This window comes from Loxodonta africana, chromosome 3 (genome assembly GCF_030014295.1).
Source record: "Loxodonta africana isolate mLoxAfr1 chromosome 3, mLoxAfr1.hap2, whole genome shotgun sequence".
NCBI lineage: Eukaryota > Metazoa > Chordata > Mammalia > Proboscidea > Elephantidae > Loxodonta > Loxodonta africana.
Window position 1 is genome coordinate 46958163 of NC_087344.1, and position 20337 is coordinate 46978499.

The 20337-nt window shown below is 51.7% G+C and overlaps 1 protein-coding gene across 1 annotated transcript in view; it reads left to right on the forward strand.

The window, feature by feature from the left end:
* The first annotated feature begins 6722 nt into the window (after window positions 1-6722).
* Window positions 6723-20337, forward strand: part of PLOD1 (procollagen-lysine,2-oxoglutarate 5-dioxygenase 1) — a 30105-nt gene continuing 16490 nt past the window's right edge. The window contains exons 1-5 of the mRNA XM_003413460.4: window positions 6723-6859; window positions 15249-15340; window positions 16955-17088; window positions 17525-17688; window positions 19479-19591. Coding sequence (XP_003413508.1) covers window positions 6784-6859; window positions 15249-15340; window positions 16955-17088; window positions 17525-17688; window positions 19479-19591 — 579 coding nt within the window. The 5' untranslated portion in view covers window positions 6723-6783. The remainder of the gene's footprint in view (window positions 6860-15248; window positions 15341-16954; window positions 17089-17524; window positions 17689-19478; window positions 19592-20337) is intronic.

Genomic DNA, 20337 nt, shown 5'->3' on the forward strand with positions numbered 1-20337 from the left:
CCGCGATTAAAACAGAACACCTGACCGGCCACGTCGAACACGTGTTAGGGTCAAATTTGGCCGGTGAGGCCTCGGTTTGCCACTGATGGATTCAACACCCCTAGGATTAAAAACAAAAAAAACACAAAACTTCATTGTTTCTGTAAAAAAGATCATCCTCGCTGTAAAAAAAACTTGGAACAGTACAGAAAAGTAGAAAAAAAAAAAAAGTAAAAACTACTGGAAAATATTTTGTTGACAACACTTTCAGAGCTATCTGGCAGTACATATGGCACTTGGGGCCACGTAAATCTAGCCCAGGGCCGGGAGGTTAGTCTGTTTCTCTCCCACACCGAGTCTGTTTTCTTGATGTCAAACCTGAATTTCAACTTATTAAATACCTCTAGACACTCGATGGAAACCCTGGTGACGCAGTAGTTAAGAGTTCGGCTGTTAACCAAAAGATCAGCGGTTCGAATCCACTAGGCGCTCCTTGGAAACAGTATGGGGCAGTTGTAGTCTGTTGTATAGAGTCGCTGTGAGTCGGAATTGACTCCACAGCAACGGGTATTAGACACTAAGTATCTCATACTTTGAAAATCCTTAAATTGTGAAGTATCAATGCAAAAGAGACATTTCCTTTTGTTTCTGGAGAAAAAATTCCATATGAGCACAGAGGTGGACAATGGGATGATTGTTTTCATGTTGCTTTTGGGACATTCCAAAGCCAAACTGTGTTTACCAGTTGTTAAAAATTAAACGGTCACTCGAGGTGGTTTCTTGTGGGCCGTACACAAGTCTTTGCTGTTTCCCGGGGCCAGCCTTCTGTTGTTGTTAGTTACTGACAAGACAGCTCTGACTCATGGTGATCCCATGTACAACAGGACAAAATGTTGCCTGGTCCTGCACTTGCTCCAGTCCATTGCTGTGGCTACTGTGTACTTTGAGTATCTTCCAACCTAGGGGGCTCATCTTCCAGCACCACATTGGCCAGTATTCTTTTGTGTGTGTGTGCTTTAGGTGACAGTTTACTGAGCAAGTTAGTTTCTCATTAAACAATTACTGCACATATTGTTTTGTGACATTGATTGTCAACCCTGCAACGTATCACACTCTCCCCTTCTCAACCTAAGATTGCCTATTTCCATTGGTCCAGCTTTCCTGTCCCTTCCTGCCTTCTCGTCCTTGCTCCTTGGGCGGGTGTGCCCATTTAGTCTCCGTTGAACTATGTGTGTTATTGTTTTATAGGCCTGTCTAATCTTTGGCTGAAAGGTAAACCTCAGGAGTGACTTCAGTACTGAGTTAAAGGGGTATCTGGGGACCAAACTCTCAGGTATGTTGGACAGTATTCTTTTGCGATCCATAGGGTTTTCATTGGCTAATTATTGGAAGTAGATAGCCAGGCTTTTCTTTCTACTCTGGTTTAGTCTGGAAGCTTCACTGAAATCCAGGAGACCTGCTGATGTTTGAAATACTGCTGGCATAGCTTCCAGCATCATAGCAACATGCAAGCCACCACAGTATGACGAACTGACAGACAATAGTGGAGCACGTGCCTATCCAAGCAATCTGAGACTATGCTTACCCTCCCCCTCATTATATCATCAAAACATAAAAACACTAAGTTTACGTTCTTATGGAAAATTTACAGACTCTTTTATTCACTGGAGTGCAGGAATCCATGGCCTCCAGTTAGAAAGACAGCAATCAATCTGACCAGTATTTGGGAGGCGCACGCAGTGAGGTGAGAGCTCAGAACCAGACACAGACTTGACTCTACATGGGAAGTGGGCTGATCAGACAACCTGCTTCTGGGGTTTTTGAGGAATCAGTAAGTTAAGGCAGGTAAAGCAAGTATGGTGTGTGGCACGCAGGATATGCTCAGTAAACTCTAAAAAACAAAAAGTCACCACCGAGTCAACTCTGACTTACGGAGACCCCTCGTGTGTCAGAGTAGAACTGTGCTCCACAGGATTTTCAAAGGCTGATTTTTAGGAAGTAGACTGCCAGGTCTTTCTTCAGAGGTACTTCTAGGTGGACTCCAACCTTCTGGTTAGCTGTCCATCATGTTAACTATTTGCACCACCCAGGGACTCCTCAGTGAGTATAAACTCAAGTGGATTCCTAGGTCAAAGGGAAAGCACATTACTCCTTTATTCTTAACTGCTTTGCCATTCTCAAACACCCCACCTGGGGAGCTGAAGGACAAGGATGAGCAGCATATCACAGCACAGCCGGGAGGCCAAGAGTAAGGACCCTGGCATCAGGCTGCCTGGGCTTTGAATCTTGGCCCTGCCCCTTGCTAACAAGCCAACTAAACTCACTGGGTCTCAGTTTCTTCATCCATAAAATGGAGATCACAAGACAAAGTAGGATTTCTCTGAGACTTTACATTGGATAAGTGCATGAAGCATTTAGCATACTGCCTGGCTTAAAAATAATACTAGAAAACATGGCTACATGATAAAAAACTCAAAAGGTACAAAATGATAAAGAGTGAAAACTAAGTCTTCCTTCTTCCTGGGTCCCCAGCCAGTCTGTTCCTCTCCTTAGAAGCAACCATTGTTACCTATTGGGTATTCTTCCAGATAAATCTTACTTGTTTACAGATATATACATATCTGTATACATTGTTATTGCTGTTAGCCCACCACTGAGTCACCCCAGACTCATGGGAACCCCACGCACAATGGAACAAAACACTGCCCAGTCCTGTAGCAACCCCATGATCCTTTGTGGGTCACACCTTTGTGATCCATAGAGTTTTCATTGGCTGATTTTTGGAAGTAGATAGCCAAGCCTTTCTTCCTAGCCTGCCCTAGTCTGAAGACTCCCCTGAAACCTATTAGCATCATAGCAACTTGCAAGCCTCCACTGACAAATAAGTGGTGGCTGTGTATGAGGTACCTTGGCTGGGAACCGAACCCAGGTCTCCTACACGGAAGGTGAGAATTCTGTATACACGTTGCTGCTCTTATTGTTAATTGTCACCCAGTGGACTCTGAGTCATAGTGATTGTCTTAGTTATCCAGTGCTGCTATAACAGAAACGCCACAAGTGAATGGCTTTAACAAAGAGAAATTTATTCTTTCACAGTCTAGGAGGCTAAAAGTCCAAATTCAGGGCACCAGCTCCAGGGGAAGGCTTTCTTTCTGTCAGCTCTGGGGGAAAGTCATTGTCATCAATCTTTCCCTTGTTGAAGAGCTTCTTGGCACAGGGACTCCGGGTCCAAAGGATGGGCTATTCTCCTGGCTCTTGTTTCTTGGTGGTAATGAGGTCCCCTTGTCTCTCTGCTCACATCTCTCTTGTATATCTCAAAACACACAACCTAATCTTGTAGATAGAGTCTTACTTCATTAACATAACTGTCTCTAATCCTGCCTCATTAACATCATAGAGATAGGATTACAATACACAGGAAAATCGCTTCAGGTGACAAAATGGTGGACAATCACACAGTACTGGGAATCATGGCCTAGCCAAGCTGATACACATTTTGGGGGGGACAGAGTTCAATCCATGACAGTGACCTTATGTATAACAGAACAAAATGTTGCTCAGTCCTGTGCCATCTTCATGATCATTGTGTGTTTGAATCCATTTTTGCAGGTGTTGTGTCCATCTGTATCTGTATACGTATACAAATATATATTTCCTTTCACAGAAATTACAGCATAGGATACACACATGAATCTTTTATTTATTTATTTTCACTTAAGGGGGGAATAGCTTGGAAATTCTATTTCCATTATTATTGTCCTGGTTGTGGTCAATATTAAAGGGATAGGCTGACAGGTGTAAGGGGAAGGGGCTAAGGGCTGGTGACAGCTACCTGGCAGCACAGACCGTGACCATGCCACTGAGGCCTTTGCTCTTCCTTCAGCCAACAAAGGAAATGGGTAAAAGAAGAGGAAGAAATTGAGAAAAGCCCTTCATGGCCACGGACAACTGCCCTCCAGGCTGGCTACCACGGGGACACCTCTTTTTCTTCACCTTCCCAGGGAAGCAGAGTCCTGTGCCTTTAACAGTCTTCAACACGTGCTGCACGTACCAGGAGTAACATCTGGGCCACAGCCACCTCTAGTTAAAGAGACAGGCCCTCCTTCTAGATGCAGCTTGGACCAGATTCAAGTTCTAGCAACTGAGTGAAGGGAGCTGGAAACACATGTCAAAGGGGTGGAGCAGGCTGCGCCTGGGTGAAATTTTTCTTCTGGGGAGGGCAGCAGCCTCCAAGATTGATTTCGCTTTCTGACTCACAATGAATCTGGGGACTTGGGCCATGGAAGCCCTACTGCCCAGGGGTTCTTTCTCGCCACAGTGCATGACCCTAGGGCCCAGCAAATGGAGAGTCAGAGCTGGGTCCCAATCCTGCCTCTCTAATAGTGGTCCCACAGATCTGGTGGCTTCACTTCACTAAGCCCCAGAGTCTTCATTTTGCAAATGGAAGCAATAGGGCTTAAGACCCAGGGCTGCTGTGAGCATGGAGTAAGAGAGAGCTCTGAAAATTGAGCCAGCCAACACAAGCTCCTTCTCCTCCTCTCTGCTCTTTCCTGCATTTCCTCCTCAAAGGGTCTGGAATCCCTGTTCTCATCCTCCTGAATCCAAAACATCCGGTGGCTTCTGGCGTTAAGTCTGGTCCCCAGCTGAAGAATCTCCCCTCCCTGGGTCACAGCTGTGAGGTGGAGGCTCTGGATCCCGCTCTTGCCTCTTCCCCTTACTTGCCTGTGAGTCCCTCTGGGCCTCCCTTCTGCCATCTGTCCAATGAGATGATCTCCAAGGTTCCTAGTGATTGTACTCATCTTTCAAAAATAACATGCACTGGCTTTGTTTGGATTGTACAAATAGTATTTATTCATTATAAAAAATAAAAAAATGAAAAATATACAATATAAACACGAAAATAAAAACTACCTATAATCCCACCACCTGGAAATAATCACTGCAAACATTTGGACGTAATTTTCTTCCAGGACTCTCTTTATGTGTATCTAGATCCATACCAAACCAAATAAAACCAAACCCATTGCCATAGAGTCGATTTGGACTCATGTCGACCCCATGTGTTAAAGAGTAGAACTGCTCCATAGGGCTTTCTTTGCTGTAACGTTTATAGATGCAGATGGCCAGGATTTTCTTCCTCAGTGTCGCTGGGTGGGCTTGAACTGCCAACCTTTGGTTGCTAGTCAAGTGCAAACTGTCTGCACTATTCAGGGACCTATCTATATTTTAAGAATATATTTTTACTAAGTGGGGTCATTCTGTATAAAGAATATTATTGATTTTTTGTTTCCCCAGCACCTACATACCACCTGTTCTACTTGCTTCACTGATGTCCATGACATTCCACCTCCCCCAGCTTGTGCCTTCTCCCGGGGAGCCCCTCGCCACACTCCGACCCTACCCAGGGCTGCACCTACCACCCCCCACTGCCCCAAGTCTACTGCCTCTCTGGAGCCTCATCTGCCAGAAAGAGGCTCCAAGGCCCTGCCAGCGGACCTCTGCCCGGGAAGGGAGGGCTTCTTTCTGGAGGTTGTTACCCCTAGCCTACATCTGGTCCAGGAGCCCTTGCTCTAGAGCCCCTTCAGTTGTTTATTGAGCTTTGAAGAAAATCCTGTCTGTGAAGAGGCCCTAAGAATGTCAACACACATTCATTCACTCATTTGACAATGAGCCCTCAGGAGCAAGACCTTCCTTGGCCCAGAGTTCAGCCTGACCCTCAGGGACCCAAAGACAGATTAAGGGACTCCCTTTAGATTTCTGCATTTCTTGTGGCCAGAGACACATGGCAAGGGTGTGCCTCTGAACACTTTCGTGCCCACTCTCACCCCCTGGACAGGACTCCCAGGTCCTTCTGGCTGAGATGCTCCCCTGCTGAAAGCCTCAAGAGGGTCAACGGTCAGAAAAGCAGAAGCATTGTTCTGCACTGCGCCAGAGTGAGCTGGGGCTGGAGGCAGTTCAGGTGAGAGGAAGCCCAGGTCCAAGGCCCACTGACATCCTCTGTGCCTGCAAGCCTGTACTCTCTCAGTCTGGATGTGCTCCTTTGTAAAATGGGGGTATTGCAACAATACCTGCCTCGCCTGGACTTTTCTCTGGATCGAATGTGAAAAATAAGGTTAACTGCTTCAAAAAGAGAGCCACAGAACTGAAAGAGATTTCTAGCCCAGTGGTTAAGGTGGGATTAATCCGGGTGCAAATCCAGTCCCTGTGACTCCTGGCTGTCGGATTTCGGGCAAACGACTTGGTTTTTCTGCCCTTCAGGTTCTTCCTCTGTCAAATGGGGAGGAACAATAGTGGGTGCCCCTTGGGTTGGGGAGAAAGACTAAATTAAAGAGCTGAGACTTAGTGGGGGGGGGGCTGTTCTCAGTGCGCAAGATCCCATGAGTAGATGCTATTATGGTCCCCACTTACAGGTGAGAAAACTGAGGCTAACAGCTATTGATACAGTACTGTAAAGCCTTCGCGCAGACTCTGGGATATAGAAATTGTGTTTGCCTCCCCCTCTTCATTCCCTTATTCTTCCTTGTCTCAATGAATCACCCTGGAGGCGTCAGGGCAAGAGGGCAGGCCTGGCGGAAGGGCCGGAAGGCTCAGAGACTAGCCCAGGCAGCTGTCCCCACTGCGAGAGGCCTCAGCGAGGGAACATCTGCAGGAAAATCCTTACCCCGGGGCGGGAACGGGAAGGCGGGCGGTGCGGCACCGCCCCCGGGGCGGGCCCAGTGCGTGGCAGCGGGACCGCTGGCCGCTTCGCGACGTTTCCAGCTCTGCTTGCTGCTCCCGGCCGGCCGAACGCCCCAGGACCCCGCCATGCGGCCCCTGCTGCTCCTGGCCACGCTGGGCTGGCTGCTCCTGGCCGAAGCGAAGGGCGACTCCCAGCCGGAGGGTGAGGCGGGGACTGGGCGCGGGCGGGCCAGGGTGGGGCCCAAGGTCGCGGGGGCTGGTCCCTGCCGGGTCCGGCCCGGGGCCGCCTCGGTAAGGACCAGTCTATACGGGAGGCCCTACATTCAGGAGAGCGTCTGCGTTCCGCCCTCTTGGCCACTTACTGGCAACTTGAAAAATCTCTTCCCCTCTCCGGGCTGCGGTTCCCTTATTAGTGTAGCAAGTGAGGGAGGGTGACGCAAGGGTGACAGCGGGTGTCCCAGTCAGCACGGATTGGGTCAAATAATACTAGTACTCATACTACTGCTATTACTACTGGCAGTGGCTACAATTTATGCAGCACTCACTATGGGCCAGGCATTGCTAAGCACAGCATGCTGGCATTCACCCTCCAACAACCCAACAAGTGGGTCCTCTATCACCCCCATTTTCCAGCTGGGTAAACAGGCTTCAGAGTGGTGTCATTTGCCCAAGGTCACACAGCTTGTGTGCCTGGGAACCAGGATTCACACCCAGGCTCTTGTCTGGTTTCAGAGCCACTGGGCCTGAAAGTGGGGGTGAGGGGCTAATGGTGGGGGCGAATGGGGCTGGAGGAGGGGCTGGTTCATGTTCCTCCAACAGTGTGCACTTTCACCCATGCCGCCTGTGGTCTGCTCAGCCCCCTGCCAGGTGCTTATTGCACACAAGGAAACTGAAGCCCAGAGAAGTGAAGTGACTGCCCAGGGTTGTCCAGCCCATGGAGTGGTTGATTCAAGGCCTCTGGACTCCTGTCTAGTGCTCCTTCTATTTTCCCAAGGCAGTGAATCTCAAAGTGTACCCACTCTCCTGAGTGGGTACTGCTCCCCTTCCAGCCCTCCCTGATGTGGCCACCTCCAGGGCTACGTAGGGAGCACCCGAGAGCCCCAAGGAGAGCACAGACCCAGGACAACCGAGTGAAGCAAACCTTGGAGCCAACTAGCCACACGCTCCTTGGTGGCTCCTACTCCCCTGAGTGCTCCATCTTCCCCACCTCCTCACCTCCAGGTCACCTGGAGAACCTGGGAACCATGAATAGGGGGTGGGGCTTGGGGAAGGGATGGGAGCCACCGTTTCTTGAGAACCTCCTTTGTGCCAAGTTGTGCCCAAGGACACATGGCTCCCAGTGCCAAAGTCAGAGGGTCCTTATTCCTCACGGGGCTCTGTCGTCTAGCAGGGAGTGGGTGACACCTCACTCCTGGAGCTGTTACAAGGATTCCATGGGGTGGGGCCTGTCGGTGAGGGGTCAGCTCAATGCCTGGCCTGGAAAGGCCCTTAGCAAAGGACATTTTCCTCCCAGGCTCAGCGCTGCCTGCAGGGCAGTGTGACAGGTTGAAGAATCCAGAGAGGGAAGGGCTGGGCTTGGGGCTGGGCTTGGGGTATGTGCCCGGCCAGGGGCCCGCAGTCTGGTCCACTCTGCCTGGGAGCCAGGAGCCCTACAATAGCCTCCCCCCTCCCCCCTGCCTTTCCTTCCTCTGCTTCTGCTATTGTGGGCTCTGTCCACCCCAGACCACCCCAGAAGAGAAATGAGATCTGCCTCCAGCCACCCACACTGAAGCCCAGAGAGGTGGGGTAGGCAGGGACCAAATCAACAACAGGGCTTCAGGTGCCCTGACCCCTGGCAGGTGATCCTGCAGCGGAGTAGGCGCAAGGCAGCTCCCACTGAGGGTGCTGCCAAGGTCAGGATTCAGGGTGCTGCTGAGATTATCTGATGGACAAGAGGCAACGGGGTCCCCAGACATGGGGCTACTGTCAGGTCGCTCTCAAGTGGGGGCCTTTTGCTTCCCTTGACACATTTAGACCCTTTTGGTAAGGAAGGAATTGTTAGTCCTGTTTCGTAGATGGAGAAACTGAGGCCCTGAGAGGTTGAGCACCTGGCCTCCAGTTGCCACAGCTGGTTGAAAGAGTTGTTGTTGATGGACTCAGACTTGCTGTTCGTTCCCACTGGCCCCTACTTCCTGGGTTGGGAAGGCTGTTGCTTGGAAACACTACCTGGGGTAGCTGGGCAAGCTCCCCCAGACCCAGCTGAGGTGGGACCCTCAGTTACCTGGACAGGAGGACAGAGTGGGGTGGTCATTTTTCCTGCAGGTCGTTCTTGAGCTGGCCACTGACTGATGTTGGAGAGGGGGCACCCTAGCAACCCCCAGAGAGGCCAGGTCCTCCCTCCCCTGGCTGGGCCAGGACCCCCCAGCCAGCACCAGGTGCCAGGATGGGGCAGCTGCTGAGTATTCAGTTGGGGCAGGCGCAGAGATGTGCCCTGTCTGTCCGCCTAAGCACGGCGAGGCCTGAGGTGGGGAAGGGAATTTGCTATGGAGCCTTGGGGAGTATGCGGTAAGGGAGCCCTGGGCAGCTTGTCCATTCCCGCAGCTGAACACTTGTGGACTTGGGGTATGGAGTTTACAATTTAATTTTCTCTTTTAGGGAGCCCCTAATCTGAGGGAGGATGCAGAGCTTCTCCCTTCGGTGGACTTCAAGTCTGATGGGGGAGACATGATTCTCTGTTCTCAGGGTGCCCATGTCTGAAGGAGGAGACATTGCCCTTGGACTGGGGGAGCTCCTAGGCCAATGTGGGAGACAGAACAACACTGTCAAAAAGGCAACATTCAGACAGGCAAATGCCCAGAGAGCTGAGGGGAGCAGGAGGGTCAAGAGGCCAGAGGTCCCTTCTCCCTTTGCAGAGGTGGCTGGCTGATCCCTGCCCTCTCCCTGGGCTCAGGCTTTCCTGTGGGACTTGGTTTGGCCACGGAGAGGGGAGGCCAGCTGGGGCCTGACAGCTGCTAAGTGCAGAGGCTGGGATGTCAGCCAGGCTTGGTTTGGGGCTCTCGGTTATGCTATTCCATTGCAGGGAATGGGGATATCCCAGGAGTCAAGCAGGCCCTGGAGGTGGGGGTGGAGTGAGGTGGAGCAGTGGTGGAGGAGACCTGAGAACTAAGGAATGAGTGGGGCCAGACCTGGGGGAAGCCAGATTCTGGGGAAGCCAAGGTTGGCTTCTGGGCCCTGGGAATCCATCCCCTACCCTTCTGCCAGACTCCATTTATGACTTCCGTTCAAGTCCAGGGAGGGGGGCGGAAAGGGGAGAGACTATTTCCACCTCCCCAGAGAGCAGACCGGGTGTGTCGAAACAGTGCGATGAGACCCAGGAGCTGAGTGTGCTTGGACCATCCACTCGCTTGTCTGGGCTGGAACTGCTTCTTGGGGCAGGGGTTGGGGAGGGGAGGGAAGCGGGGCACCAGCCCAGAGAATGCCCTTAAAAAAAAAAAAAAGCATTACCTTTGAGTTGATTCTGACTCATAAGTGACTCTATAGGACAGGGTAGAACTGCCCCATAGAGTTTCCAAGGACTGCCTGGTGGGTTCGAACTGCAGATCTTTTGGTTAGCAGCTGACACTCTTAAGCACTATGCCACCAGGGTTTCTGAGGGTGACCTAGCCAGGTTAAAATTCTCAGCCTTTTCCTCAGGGCCACAGAGGTCCTTTCACAGCTCTGCCTTTTCCTCAGGAGTCCCTTTCTCCCAGGAGCCTTCTCACCTGCGCTGCACCCCTCCTGCAGGCCCCTTGAATGGCCTGTCCACATCAGCCTTGTTCTTCATGCTTGACCCCAGGGCAGCATATCACATCTATGGCTCCCTCTCTTGGTGGGGGGGAGGGGGCGGTTGCCTGTAGTAAGAACCCTCAGGCCACCACAGCCAGGCTCTGTGCTAAGTACCTTCTGTACATTAGCTCACTTAATCCTCAAGAGAGTCTTCTGGAGAAGGGTACTATGAATATCTGCATTATTCCCATTTTACAGATGAGGAAACTGAGGCACAGAGAGACTAATTTGCCCAGCAATCTCTTTTTCACTCTACTGTCTCTGTTGTATCTTTCCTGAGCCTGGCACGTGGGTCGATTCTGGGGAAAGCACTGCTGGACTTTGGGCAGTAGGTCCCAAGGACCAAGTGCCCCAGGCACCAGGCCTAATAGAGTCCTGGCCTCAGCCCAAGGCAGGCTGTGTGGACTAGACAGAAGGCAGGTGGGTGGAGAACTGGTGGTTGGAACCCAAATCCTCCACGTTGACACCATATGGATTGCCCAGAGCTTTGGCTGGGCCTGATGGTGATTCGGGAGGAGACTCACCACGTGAAGGGAGCTGAGTGCCGACGTTAGGAAGGTTTTGGAATACTGGATTTCATCTGCAGCCCGGAGTCTCTGGCACTTGGGATGTTGGACTCTTGGGCAGGGAAATGATGACTTTAAGAGCATGGGCATTTGGAATGCTGAGCATTCTCTTCTCATCCCAAGGTTCTGTGACCTTGGGTAGGTTACGCAGCTCCTCTGTGCTTCTGTTTTCTAACTTGTCAGCTATCATTCGGTCAGCTCCTGACTCACGGAGACCCCACGCACAATGGGATCAGATTGTTGTGACCCGTGGGGTTTTCACTGCCTGATTTTTGAAAGTAGATTGCCAGGCCTTTCTTCCTAGTCCCTCTTAGTCTGGAAGCTCTGCTGAAACCTGCTCGGCATCATAGCAACACGCAAGCCTCCACTGAGAGATGAGTGGTGGCCACTTACGAGGTGCATTGGCCAGGAAGCGAACCCAAGTCTCCCGATGGAAGACAAGAATTCTGCCACTGAACCACGACTGCTCCGTTTCCTCACCTGTAGAAGGGGATAAAGATGCCCCTACCTCACAGGGTTCTTTGAGAGTTAAATGTGGCAATGAGTGTCACACGCTTCACACAGTGCATGGCATTTAATAAATGTTCAACAAGTGGTAGCCCTTACTAGGATTATCTTTCCACATGGTTCCTTAAGGCCAGGCATGCCTTAGCTGTGCTCAGCCCCAGCCTCAGTGAGGGGGTGGGAGGCCGAGGAAATAAAAGACATGGCTCTGGCCTGACCAAGGGAGAAGGAATGGCATCACACTGGTACATCAAGTGCTGGGCAAACCCAAGACTGCTTGTGGAAAGGAGTGACCAGATCAGAGGAGGAGATTAAGGAGGGCTTTTTTTCCCTGGAGGAGGTGGACTTGGGGCCTCTTTGGAGGAGGGGTAAATCTTACAGATAGGACAAGGGTATGGGGTGCAGGCTGGGGTAAGTAGCACCTGGCTAGTTTACTGAGGTGATTTTTGTGGGGGTGTTGAGAGGTGATGTTAGGGTCCCTCGGGGCAGGGGCCTGCTGTGAACCACCTCTCAGGCCCTTGGATCCTAGAGCCAGACAACCAGGGGGTTGGGTTGGACCTGTGGTCCCCAAATGTGGCTGGCATCGGAAATCACCTGGGAAATGGAGGAAAAATCCAGATTCCTGGGTTCAACCCAGACCTTTGGCCCTAGGGACCAGGAATCTGCATTTTACAACCTCCTTTGGTGATGCGGATATGCATGCAGGTTTAGGACCCTCTGGGCTGGCGACCTCATGGGGTCCTGGGCCAGGGAGTGGGTGCTACATGGTCCAAGGAACCCAGGATTTGTTAGGGCCCGAGGGGGTACACCTGGCAGCCACCAGGAAAAGGGGAGGTGACAGGCTGAGTGGGAGAAGGGCGGGTGTGTGGGGAGGGTCCGTGGGGAGGGTCCAACCTGGCCTGGGGCCCTGTGGTCCAGCCCAGCTAGACATATGGAGAAATGGGGCCCTTTTTGTAGCTGGCCTGGCCACTGTCCCAGTCCTGGGCGGTGCAGTGTGCAAGACGGAGGAGGGGGAGTGTCCTGGACCCAGGCGTCTGGCACCCAAATCCTGGTGCTGCTGCTTCATAGTTAAATCCACCATCTCTGAGCCTCAGTTTCCTGACTGTACGTGGGGAGTTAGTATCATAAAGTGCTTAGAACAGTGTTTGGCAGAGAACATTCTCAATAAAGCCAGTGCTGCTGCTGTTACTTGGAAGCAGGAACTTGAGAAAGGAGGCTGGAGACACACCACCCCATCCCCTACCTCATCTTCCTGGCTTCAGGAGCTCCATCCGATTGGGAATCCAGGATCACAAGGAACACTCTGCCTTTTTCTGTCCACGAAATGTGACACCTTCCCTGGCCCCAGCGGCCCGTTGGCAAGAGGGCCTCTGAGCCGAGGGCTCCGGCCCCCCTCACCTGGGCGGAGACTTAACCGTCCTGGTGGGAGTTGGGGGAGGTCTTCTCCAAGTGTGAGCAGCACCTCTTTCTGGACCCCGGATCGGGGTAGTGAGCTCTTCCCTTGCCACACCTGCTTGGTGAATCCCTGGTCCTGTTCCCTCCTCCTTCAGGTCCCTGCCCTCCCTCCTCAACCCCGCAGCCCCCCCACCCCCACCCCGTGATTGGCTGATTCCTGAAAATCCCTGCTGGGCTGCCTGGCGCCAGCCCCGTGCTCTGGGGCCTGCAGCCTGTAGGGCTGCCCTCTCCACTCAGCAGGCTTAACTCCATGGACTCCTTTGTTCTTTGAGCCTAGGTGCCTCCTGATTCCTGGGGTGGGGTTGTGGGTGGGCCTTTACCTGCCTGCCAAAGGCCTGGCTACTGAGTGGGTCTGTTACCCTCCAGGTGTCAGTCCTGGGCTCTCAGAGAACTAAGACTCCGACAGTGAACCAAACATGAGTGCTGCAAAGTGAAGTCCTGCCACTGAGGCTTGTGGAGGCCAGAGAGGGCAGGAGAAATCCAAGAAGCTTCCTAGAAGTCTTGGTGACTGAGGGGGTGTCACTGAAAGGGCAGAGAGAGGGAGCTATGTCGGGAGGGGAGGAACCTACCAAGGTGTTTACCCCCAGCTGGAAGAGGGGATGAGTAAGTCCCCTGGTGCATAAGAGAGGGCCTTGAATGCCAGGGCAAAGCCTTTGACTCTCATTAATCAATACCAGTGGAAACCCTGGTGGCATAGTGGTTAAGAGTTCTGCTGCTAACCAAAAGGTGGTAGTTCAAATCCACCAGGTGCTCCTTGGAAACCCACTGGGGCAGTTCTCCGCCCTGTACAGTTGCTATGAGTCAGAATCGACTTGAGGGCAACAGGTTTTTTTTTTTTCTTTTCTAATCAACACCAGTAATAACTGATACTTAGGAAGCCCTTAGCATGTGCCAAGCACCCCAGCGTTTAATCAGTCCAGCAGCCCTGAGAAGTAGGTACTATTACTACCTCCATTTTACAAGGAGACAGTCTCAGAGAGACAGGGGCTTTCCCCAGGTTACACAGCTGCTATATTGGTCTCCTAGGGCTGCCATAACAAAGTTCTACTAACTGGGTGGCCTAAAACAATGCAAATTTATTCTGTTAATTCAAATCAAATGTGTTGGCAGGGTCATGCTCCTTCTGAAGGCCCTAGGGGAGGATCCTTCCTTGTTTCTTCCAGTTGCCAGCAATCCTTGGCATTCCTTGGCTTCTAGACACATCACTGCGGTCTCTGCCTCTGTTATGGGACGTTGTCCACTGTTTCTATCTGTGTTTTCATATGGCCGCCTTCTCTCTGTGTGTCTGTCCAAATTTCCCTCATTTTATAAGGACGCTAATCATTGAATTAGGGCCCATCTTAATCCTCATTTTAGCTGATTACATTTGCAGAGACCCTATTTCCAAATGAAGTTGCATTTGCAGGTACTGGGAATTAGGGCCTGAATATATCATTTTGGGGGAAAAAATTCAACCCACAACAGCCAGTAAGGAGCAGAGCTGGGATTCTAAGCAGGTAGCCCACCTCCAGGCCCTCTCTTCTCAGGAACACAACCTCACAGTGTGGTCTGGGAGGGGCTCCCCAGAGCTCCCCAACCCAGAGATGCTGGCAGTTCCATTGCAGAGGTGAAGCCACACTACAAAGTCCAAGGGAGGTCCTTTGTTAAAAAGGTAGTACAAGCTGCTCTAGCCAAAGGTCATGTGTGGACTGATAGAGGGATCTTTAGTTTCTACTGTCAGCCGACTTTGGTTGGTTGTATCAGCCTGAAGTACTGCACTGGGAGAATCCAAGACCACGTGAGACTGTTGGGATTGATTAGTAATGTCTGCCCTGGGTTTGGGTGTTGAGAGTGGTGGCTTCTATGCTGTGTATTTGCCATCCCAGCATTGGTCAAGTGTTCCTCGAGTTCATCATTCAGAGCAGATCCTTCCATCTGTCCCCATGAGGGACCTGGGCCCTTAAAGCTAGAAAGACTCAGTCCCACAATGTAAGTTGCAAACACCTTGCCTGTGGATGTTTCCAGTCACGTTTGTCAGTTACCAAATGGAAGGAGCCCTGGAGGGGGATCAGGAGACCAGGTTATGTCCCAGCTATATCACTGACCAGCTGAATATCTTAGGCATGTCCCTTCCTACCCAGGCCCTAGGCTCCATCTGTAATGGATTGATATGAAGACACAGCCTGCCAGGATTTGACAGGTCACCGGGAACAGTGACCCGCTCCTCCTTGTCACTTGCCCTCATCCTCCATCCCCATTTACCATACTCTTCTCTGTCCTCAGACAACCTCTTAGTCCTCACGGTGGCCACCAAGGAGACCGAGGGATTCCGACGCTTCAAGCGCTCAGCCCAGTTCTTCAACTACAAGATCCAGGTTAGGGGCTCATGGCGCTGGGCAGAGGCATCCAAGGGGTGGTGGGAGAATTAGGAGCTGGATGTTTTCCCTTCTGAAACTACTGAGGCCTTGAGACAGACTTGGGGCCACTGGGAAGACTGTGGAAGCCTGAAGGATGAAGATGTGTTAGGGGAAGGAAGAGGGATCAGAGGACACAGCGTGAGCAAAGTCAAGGAGGGAGCGAAGCGTGAGGCGAGAGGAGGCTGGGAGGTAGGCAGTGGAGTTCAAACGATAGGGGGCATAAGACTCACCTGGGGGTAGATTAGAAGGCAGGGCCTGAGAATTAGCATTTAACAAATCTCCAGGTGATTTTGGGTAGATATGGTTTGGAGACCATACTTGTATAAACATGAGCTAATGCCTGGTCCATCAGTGGCATATCCTGTGTGTGCAGACCATCGAGCTGAGCCCAGCAGGGTGTTTTAGTCATCTAGTGCTGCTATAACAGAAATACCACGAGTGGATGGCTTTAACAAAGAGAAATTAATTTTATTACAGTAAAGTGGGCTAAAAGTCCAAATTCAGGGTGTCAGCTCCAGGGGAAGGCTTCCTTTCTCTGTTGGCTCTGGAGGAAGGTCTTTGTCCTCAATCTTCCTCTGGTTAAGGAGCTTCTCAGGCACAGGGACCCCAGGTCCAAAGGAAGTACTCTGCTCCCAGTGTTGCTTTCTTGGTGGTATGAGGTCCCCAACTCTCTGCTTGCTTTCCTTTCCTTTTATCTCTTGAGAGAGAAAAGATGGTGCAGGCCACACCCTAGGGAAACTCCCTTTACCTTGGTTCAGGGAGGTGACCTGAGTAAGGGTGGTGTTACAATCTCACTCTAATCCTCTCAACATAAAATTATAATCACAGAATGGAGGACAACCATACATGGCCTAACCAAGTTGATACACACATTTTTGGGGGGACATAATTCAATCCATGACACAGGGAGACATTCCTCCATTCAGCAGAGAGGGTGCTGAGTGCCTCCCTCTGTCAGGCTCAATGTCAGGCACTGGGGATGGAGTGATGGATAAGACAGACCACATCACCGTCTCTGTGGTACTTGTAGCCTAGTGACATTAGACAAGAAAGAATGTATTAGCTCACATGAATGAGGATTGCAACAAAGGCTGGCTTCAGGCATAGCTGGATTGAGGCATTTAAGCAGCATGGGACAGGCTTTGTCTTTCCATCTCTAGGCTCTGTTTGTTTTCATTTGCAGACATGTTCTTTCCACATGGTGGCAAGGTGACCGCCAGCCACAGACTCACATGTCCTAGCTTTGCAACCTGAGCAGAACAAGATAGCTTTCACAGAACAGTCCCAGGGAAGACTCTAATAAGTGATTCATGAGTCACACGCTCAAGCGTATGGCTTTGGAGGGTTAGAGCTGGACCAGTAAGGCATTCTGTTTGGCCAGGTAGGGTCACATGATCACCCCGGAGCCAGGTCAGCCTCACACATGCCATAGAATGGTGTGTGTGGGGGAGGGCGGTGTGCTCAATAGACAGAAGCAAAGGCGTTCACTGCTCAGGTTAGGGATGGAAAATTTGACAGGAAGAAGATATTTGTTCACCTAAAACCAGTGGTAATGGACCTTTCTCTCTGCAGGCGCTTGGCCTGGGGGAGGACTGGAACAGTGGGCAGGAGACGCCAGCAGGTGGAGGGCAGAAGGTTCGGCTGCTGAAGAGAGCTCTGGAGAAGCACGCAGACAAAGAAAACCTAGTCATTCTCTTCACAGACAGGTGTTAGGCTGGGGCCTCCTGGGCTGGACCCCCCATGGGTAGATATTCTAGACTGAAGCCCTTCCAGAATATTGGGAATGAGGGGGGATCACTCTAGCTAAGGTTGCCTACAGTTTTAGAGGATCCATGATCCTGAGGATAAGACCTTCCGGTGTAGCTCATTCTCATTCTTGGTGGAAAGATGGGAGGGGTGACCTGCCCAGGTGTGGTGAGCCATGATTTGGGTGTGAGAAGGACATGGGTTGTGGGGGCCATCTCCCTGCCCAGAGTTGGGTGGACACATGGCAGGCAGGGCCACAGACATGGGCAGATTCATTTCCCAGGTTGTGGCCCAGGGCTGGGTCAGGAGGTGAAGGATTGTGGAAAGCCATGATCTCTAGTTGGTTCTCTCCTGCCTGTACCCTCACCGTGCCCCTGCTCTCCATTCTGGCTGCAGCTATGATGTGGTGTTTGCATCGGGGCCCCGGGAGCTCCTGAAGAAGTTCCGGCAGGCCAGGAGCCAGGTGGTCTTCTCTGCGGAGGAGCTCATCTACCCGGACCGCAGGCTAGAGGCCAAGTACCCAGTGGTGTCAGACGGCAAGAGGTTCCTGGGCTCTGGAGGTGAGAGAGCTGGGTGCGGAGCAGGGTGCGGGGGCTGGGCAGGGCTGCAGGGGGTCCAGCCACTGCGTTTGTGAGGATCCCCCCTTGCTTGATGCCCCACATTGATGTCTTACAGGTTTCGAACCCAGAATGTCCTGAATAGAGCTTGTCTTAGGGTTCTCTAGAGAAACAGAACCAGTGAGCTATATATACACACAGAAGGAAAGACAGAGATTTACTTCAAGAAATCGACTCATAAGGTTGTGGGGGCTGGCAAGCAGGCTGGGGATCCTGCAGGCTTGTGTCCCAAGAGCTGTAGGTCAGGCAGTGGAGAGAGTGCAGAGTGAAGAGCAAGAGAGAGAGACAGCTCTGCCAAAATATCTATAGTCTGGAGGCAGAACAGCTAAGGTGACTCCTTTTTTAGCTGATTAATTGATTACATTACATTAGATTAGATTGTGGAAAGTAATTAAATCAGATTAGATTAGATTATGGAACAGCAACTAGACTAGTGTTTGGCCAAACCACTGGGAACCATAATCTAGCTAAGTTCACACATAAAATTAACCATCACACAAGGTCCCTGAGTGGCACAAATAGTTTATGCTTGGCTAGTAACCAAAAGGTTGGCAGTTTGAACCTACCTGGCAGCACTGTGGAAGAAACTGGCCTGGCAATCTGCTTCTGTAAAGATTGCCGCCAAGAAAACCGTATGGAGCAGTTCTTTGACACACATGGGGTCTTATCAGTCACAAAGCAACAGCAAAAACAAAAGTAACAAAAAAATTAACCACCACAGAGTTCCTGACCTTTTTACCCCTAAACCTGATCCCCTGCAGTCTTCCTCATTTCATGAAACAGCCACCCAGCTGCACAGGGCAAAACCCAGGAGTCCCTCTGACTCCTCACTTGTCCTGCCACCTCTCCAGCCCATTACAATCCCCATCACTCCTACCTCCTGAAGCCCTCTTGAACTTACGCTCTTAACTCCACGTCTACTGCTACCCTCTCATCCAGGTCACCATTATCCCTTGGCTCCCGGACATCTATAGTAGTCTTTTAACTGCTCTGCCTACCTCTACCCTCACCTGTTCAGTCCCTTCTCCACTCAGCAACCAGAGGGACCTTTTAAAAGATGCAGATGTCACACATCACTCCATTGCACAGACAATACCCCGTCCAGCCTTGGAAGAGGCATCCACCCCCAGCACCCACGTTTCTCCCCTGGTTGAAAGCACAGTCCAGGTGGCCTGGTCCTGCTTGCCCAGGGTAGGAGTGTCCCTGGACTCTGTGGCTGCCCACCTTCTCCCCTTCTCTTGCTAGTCTGCACCCAGCCAGGGAGCCCGCATGGGTTTCCCCCACTGTGCCAAGGCTCAGCTTCTGATATGCATGGTACGACCTTGGCTGAGCCTTCCCTCCTCTGGGCCAAGCTGTCCCAGATAACAGTATCAAAGGGGCTCCAAGCCCAGGTACTGCCAGCTTGGCTCTGTGGGGGATCCTGATCTATTTATTCATTCATCACCTGTGTCTACACACTGAGCCGCCTAGCTCTGTGCTGGCGGCTGAGCTGCTGCAGTTTAGGGGCACCGTTGAGCCTTCCCTCTGGGGTACCTGGAAACTTGTCAGCCAGTGGTGTTAACGGACAGGCTGTTTCCACCCTGCAGACACCACCTCCTGTCAATCCAAGGGGACTTCCAAGAGGAGGCAGGGTTGGTGGATAAACAATGGGAGGTGAATGAGAGGGGAGGCAGGGGAGACCCCTGACCTGGAGGCTAAATGTCTGTCTCTGTGTGCCCCCCTACAATTATCAGGCTTCATCGGTTACGCCCCCAACCTCAGCAAACTGGTATCCGAGTGGGAGGGCCAGGACAGCGACAGCGACCAGCTCTTTTACACCAAGATCTTCTTAGACCCGGAAAAAAGGGTAAGAGACAGCAGGCAGGGTCAAGGAGAAGGGGCTGCCCAGGGGCCAGGGTGCACCAGAAGTCGTCCCTTGGGGGCCTGGACCCTGGAGTGGGCAGTGACACCCATTCACCCATCTATTCTTTGGTCCACTCATTTATTCAGCAGGCATTTGTTGAGAAGCTGCCACTGTGTCATGGGCGGGGGTCAGGGAGGATATAGCAGTGAACAAGATAGAGGGGCTTTGCTGTTATGGATAGGGATGAGAAAACAAGAAACAACCTCATGTGAGGTCATGATGACTGACATGGAATGAACTGACAGGCTGGGCTGTCCCTCCCCCATCCCGCAGGGGGTGGTGCCTAGGGGCTGATGGGCCTTTGACTGGACCTGGGCCGAGAAGCCAGACCTCAGAGCTGTCTTGAGGCAGGCAACATCAAGGGGAGTAGCGGTGGCAGAAGCAGGCCAGTGCAGCCCAGATCCAGCAAGTGTCCTCTGGGCAGGCAGGAAATTCAGGGAGTCCTTGGGGTCAGGATCCTGAATTCTTCCCTGCTCACTTCCCCCTAGCCATGCTGTGCTGTGTGACCCTGGGTAAGTTACCTTCCCTCCCTGAGCCTCACCTTTTGTCATCCATAAAATGGAGCATTCGGGCTTGTGCAGTGGAAACTATGATCTTTTTGTTAACTCAGACCTTCCTCCTCCTTCCCCGTTGCCTCTGATGATATCATTTGCAGAAGCCCAGGGTCCAAAATGTAGAAGGGGAGCTGA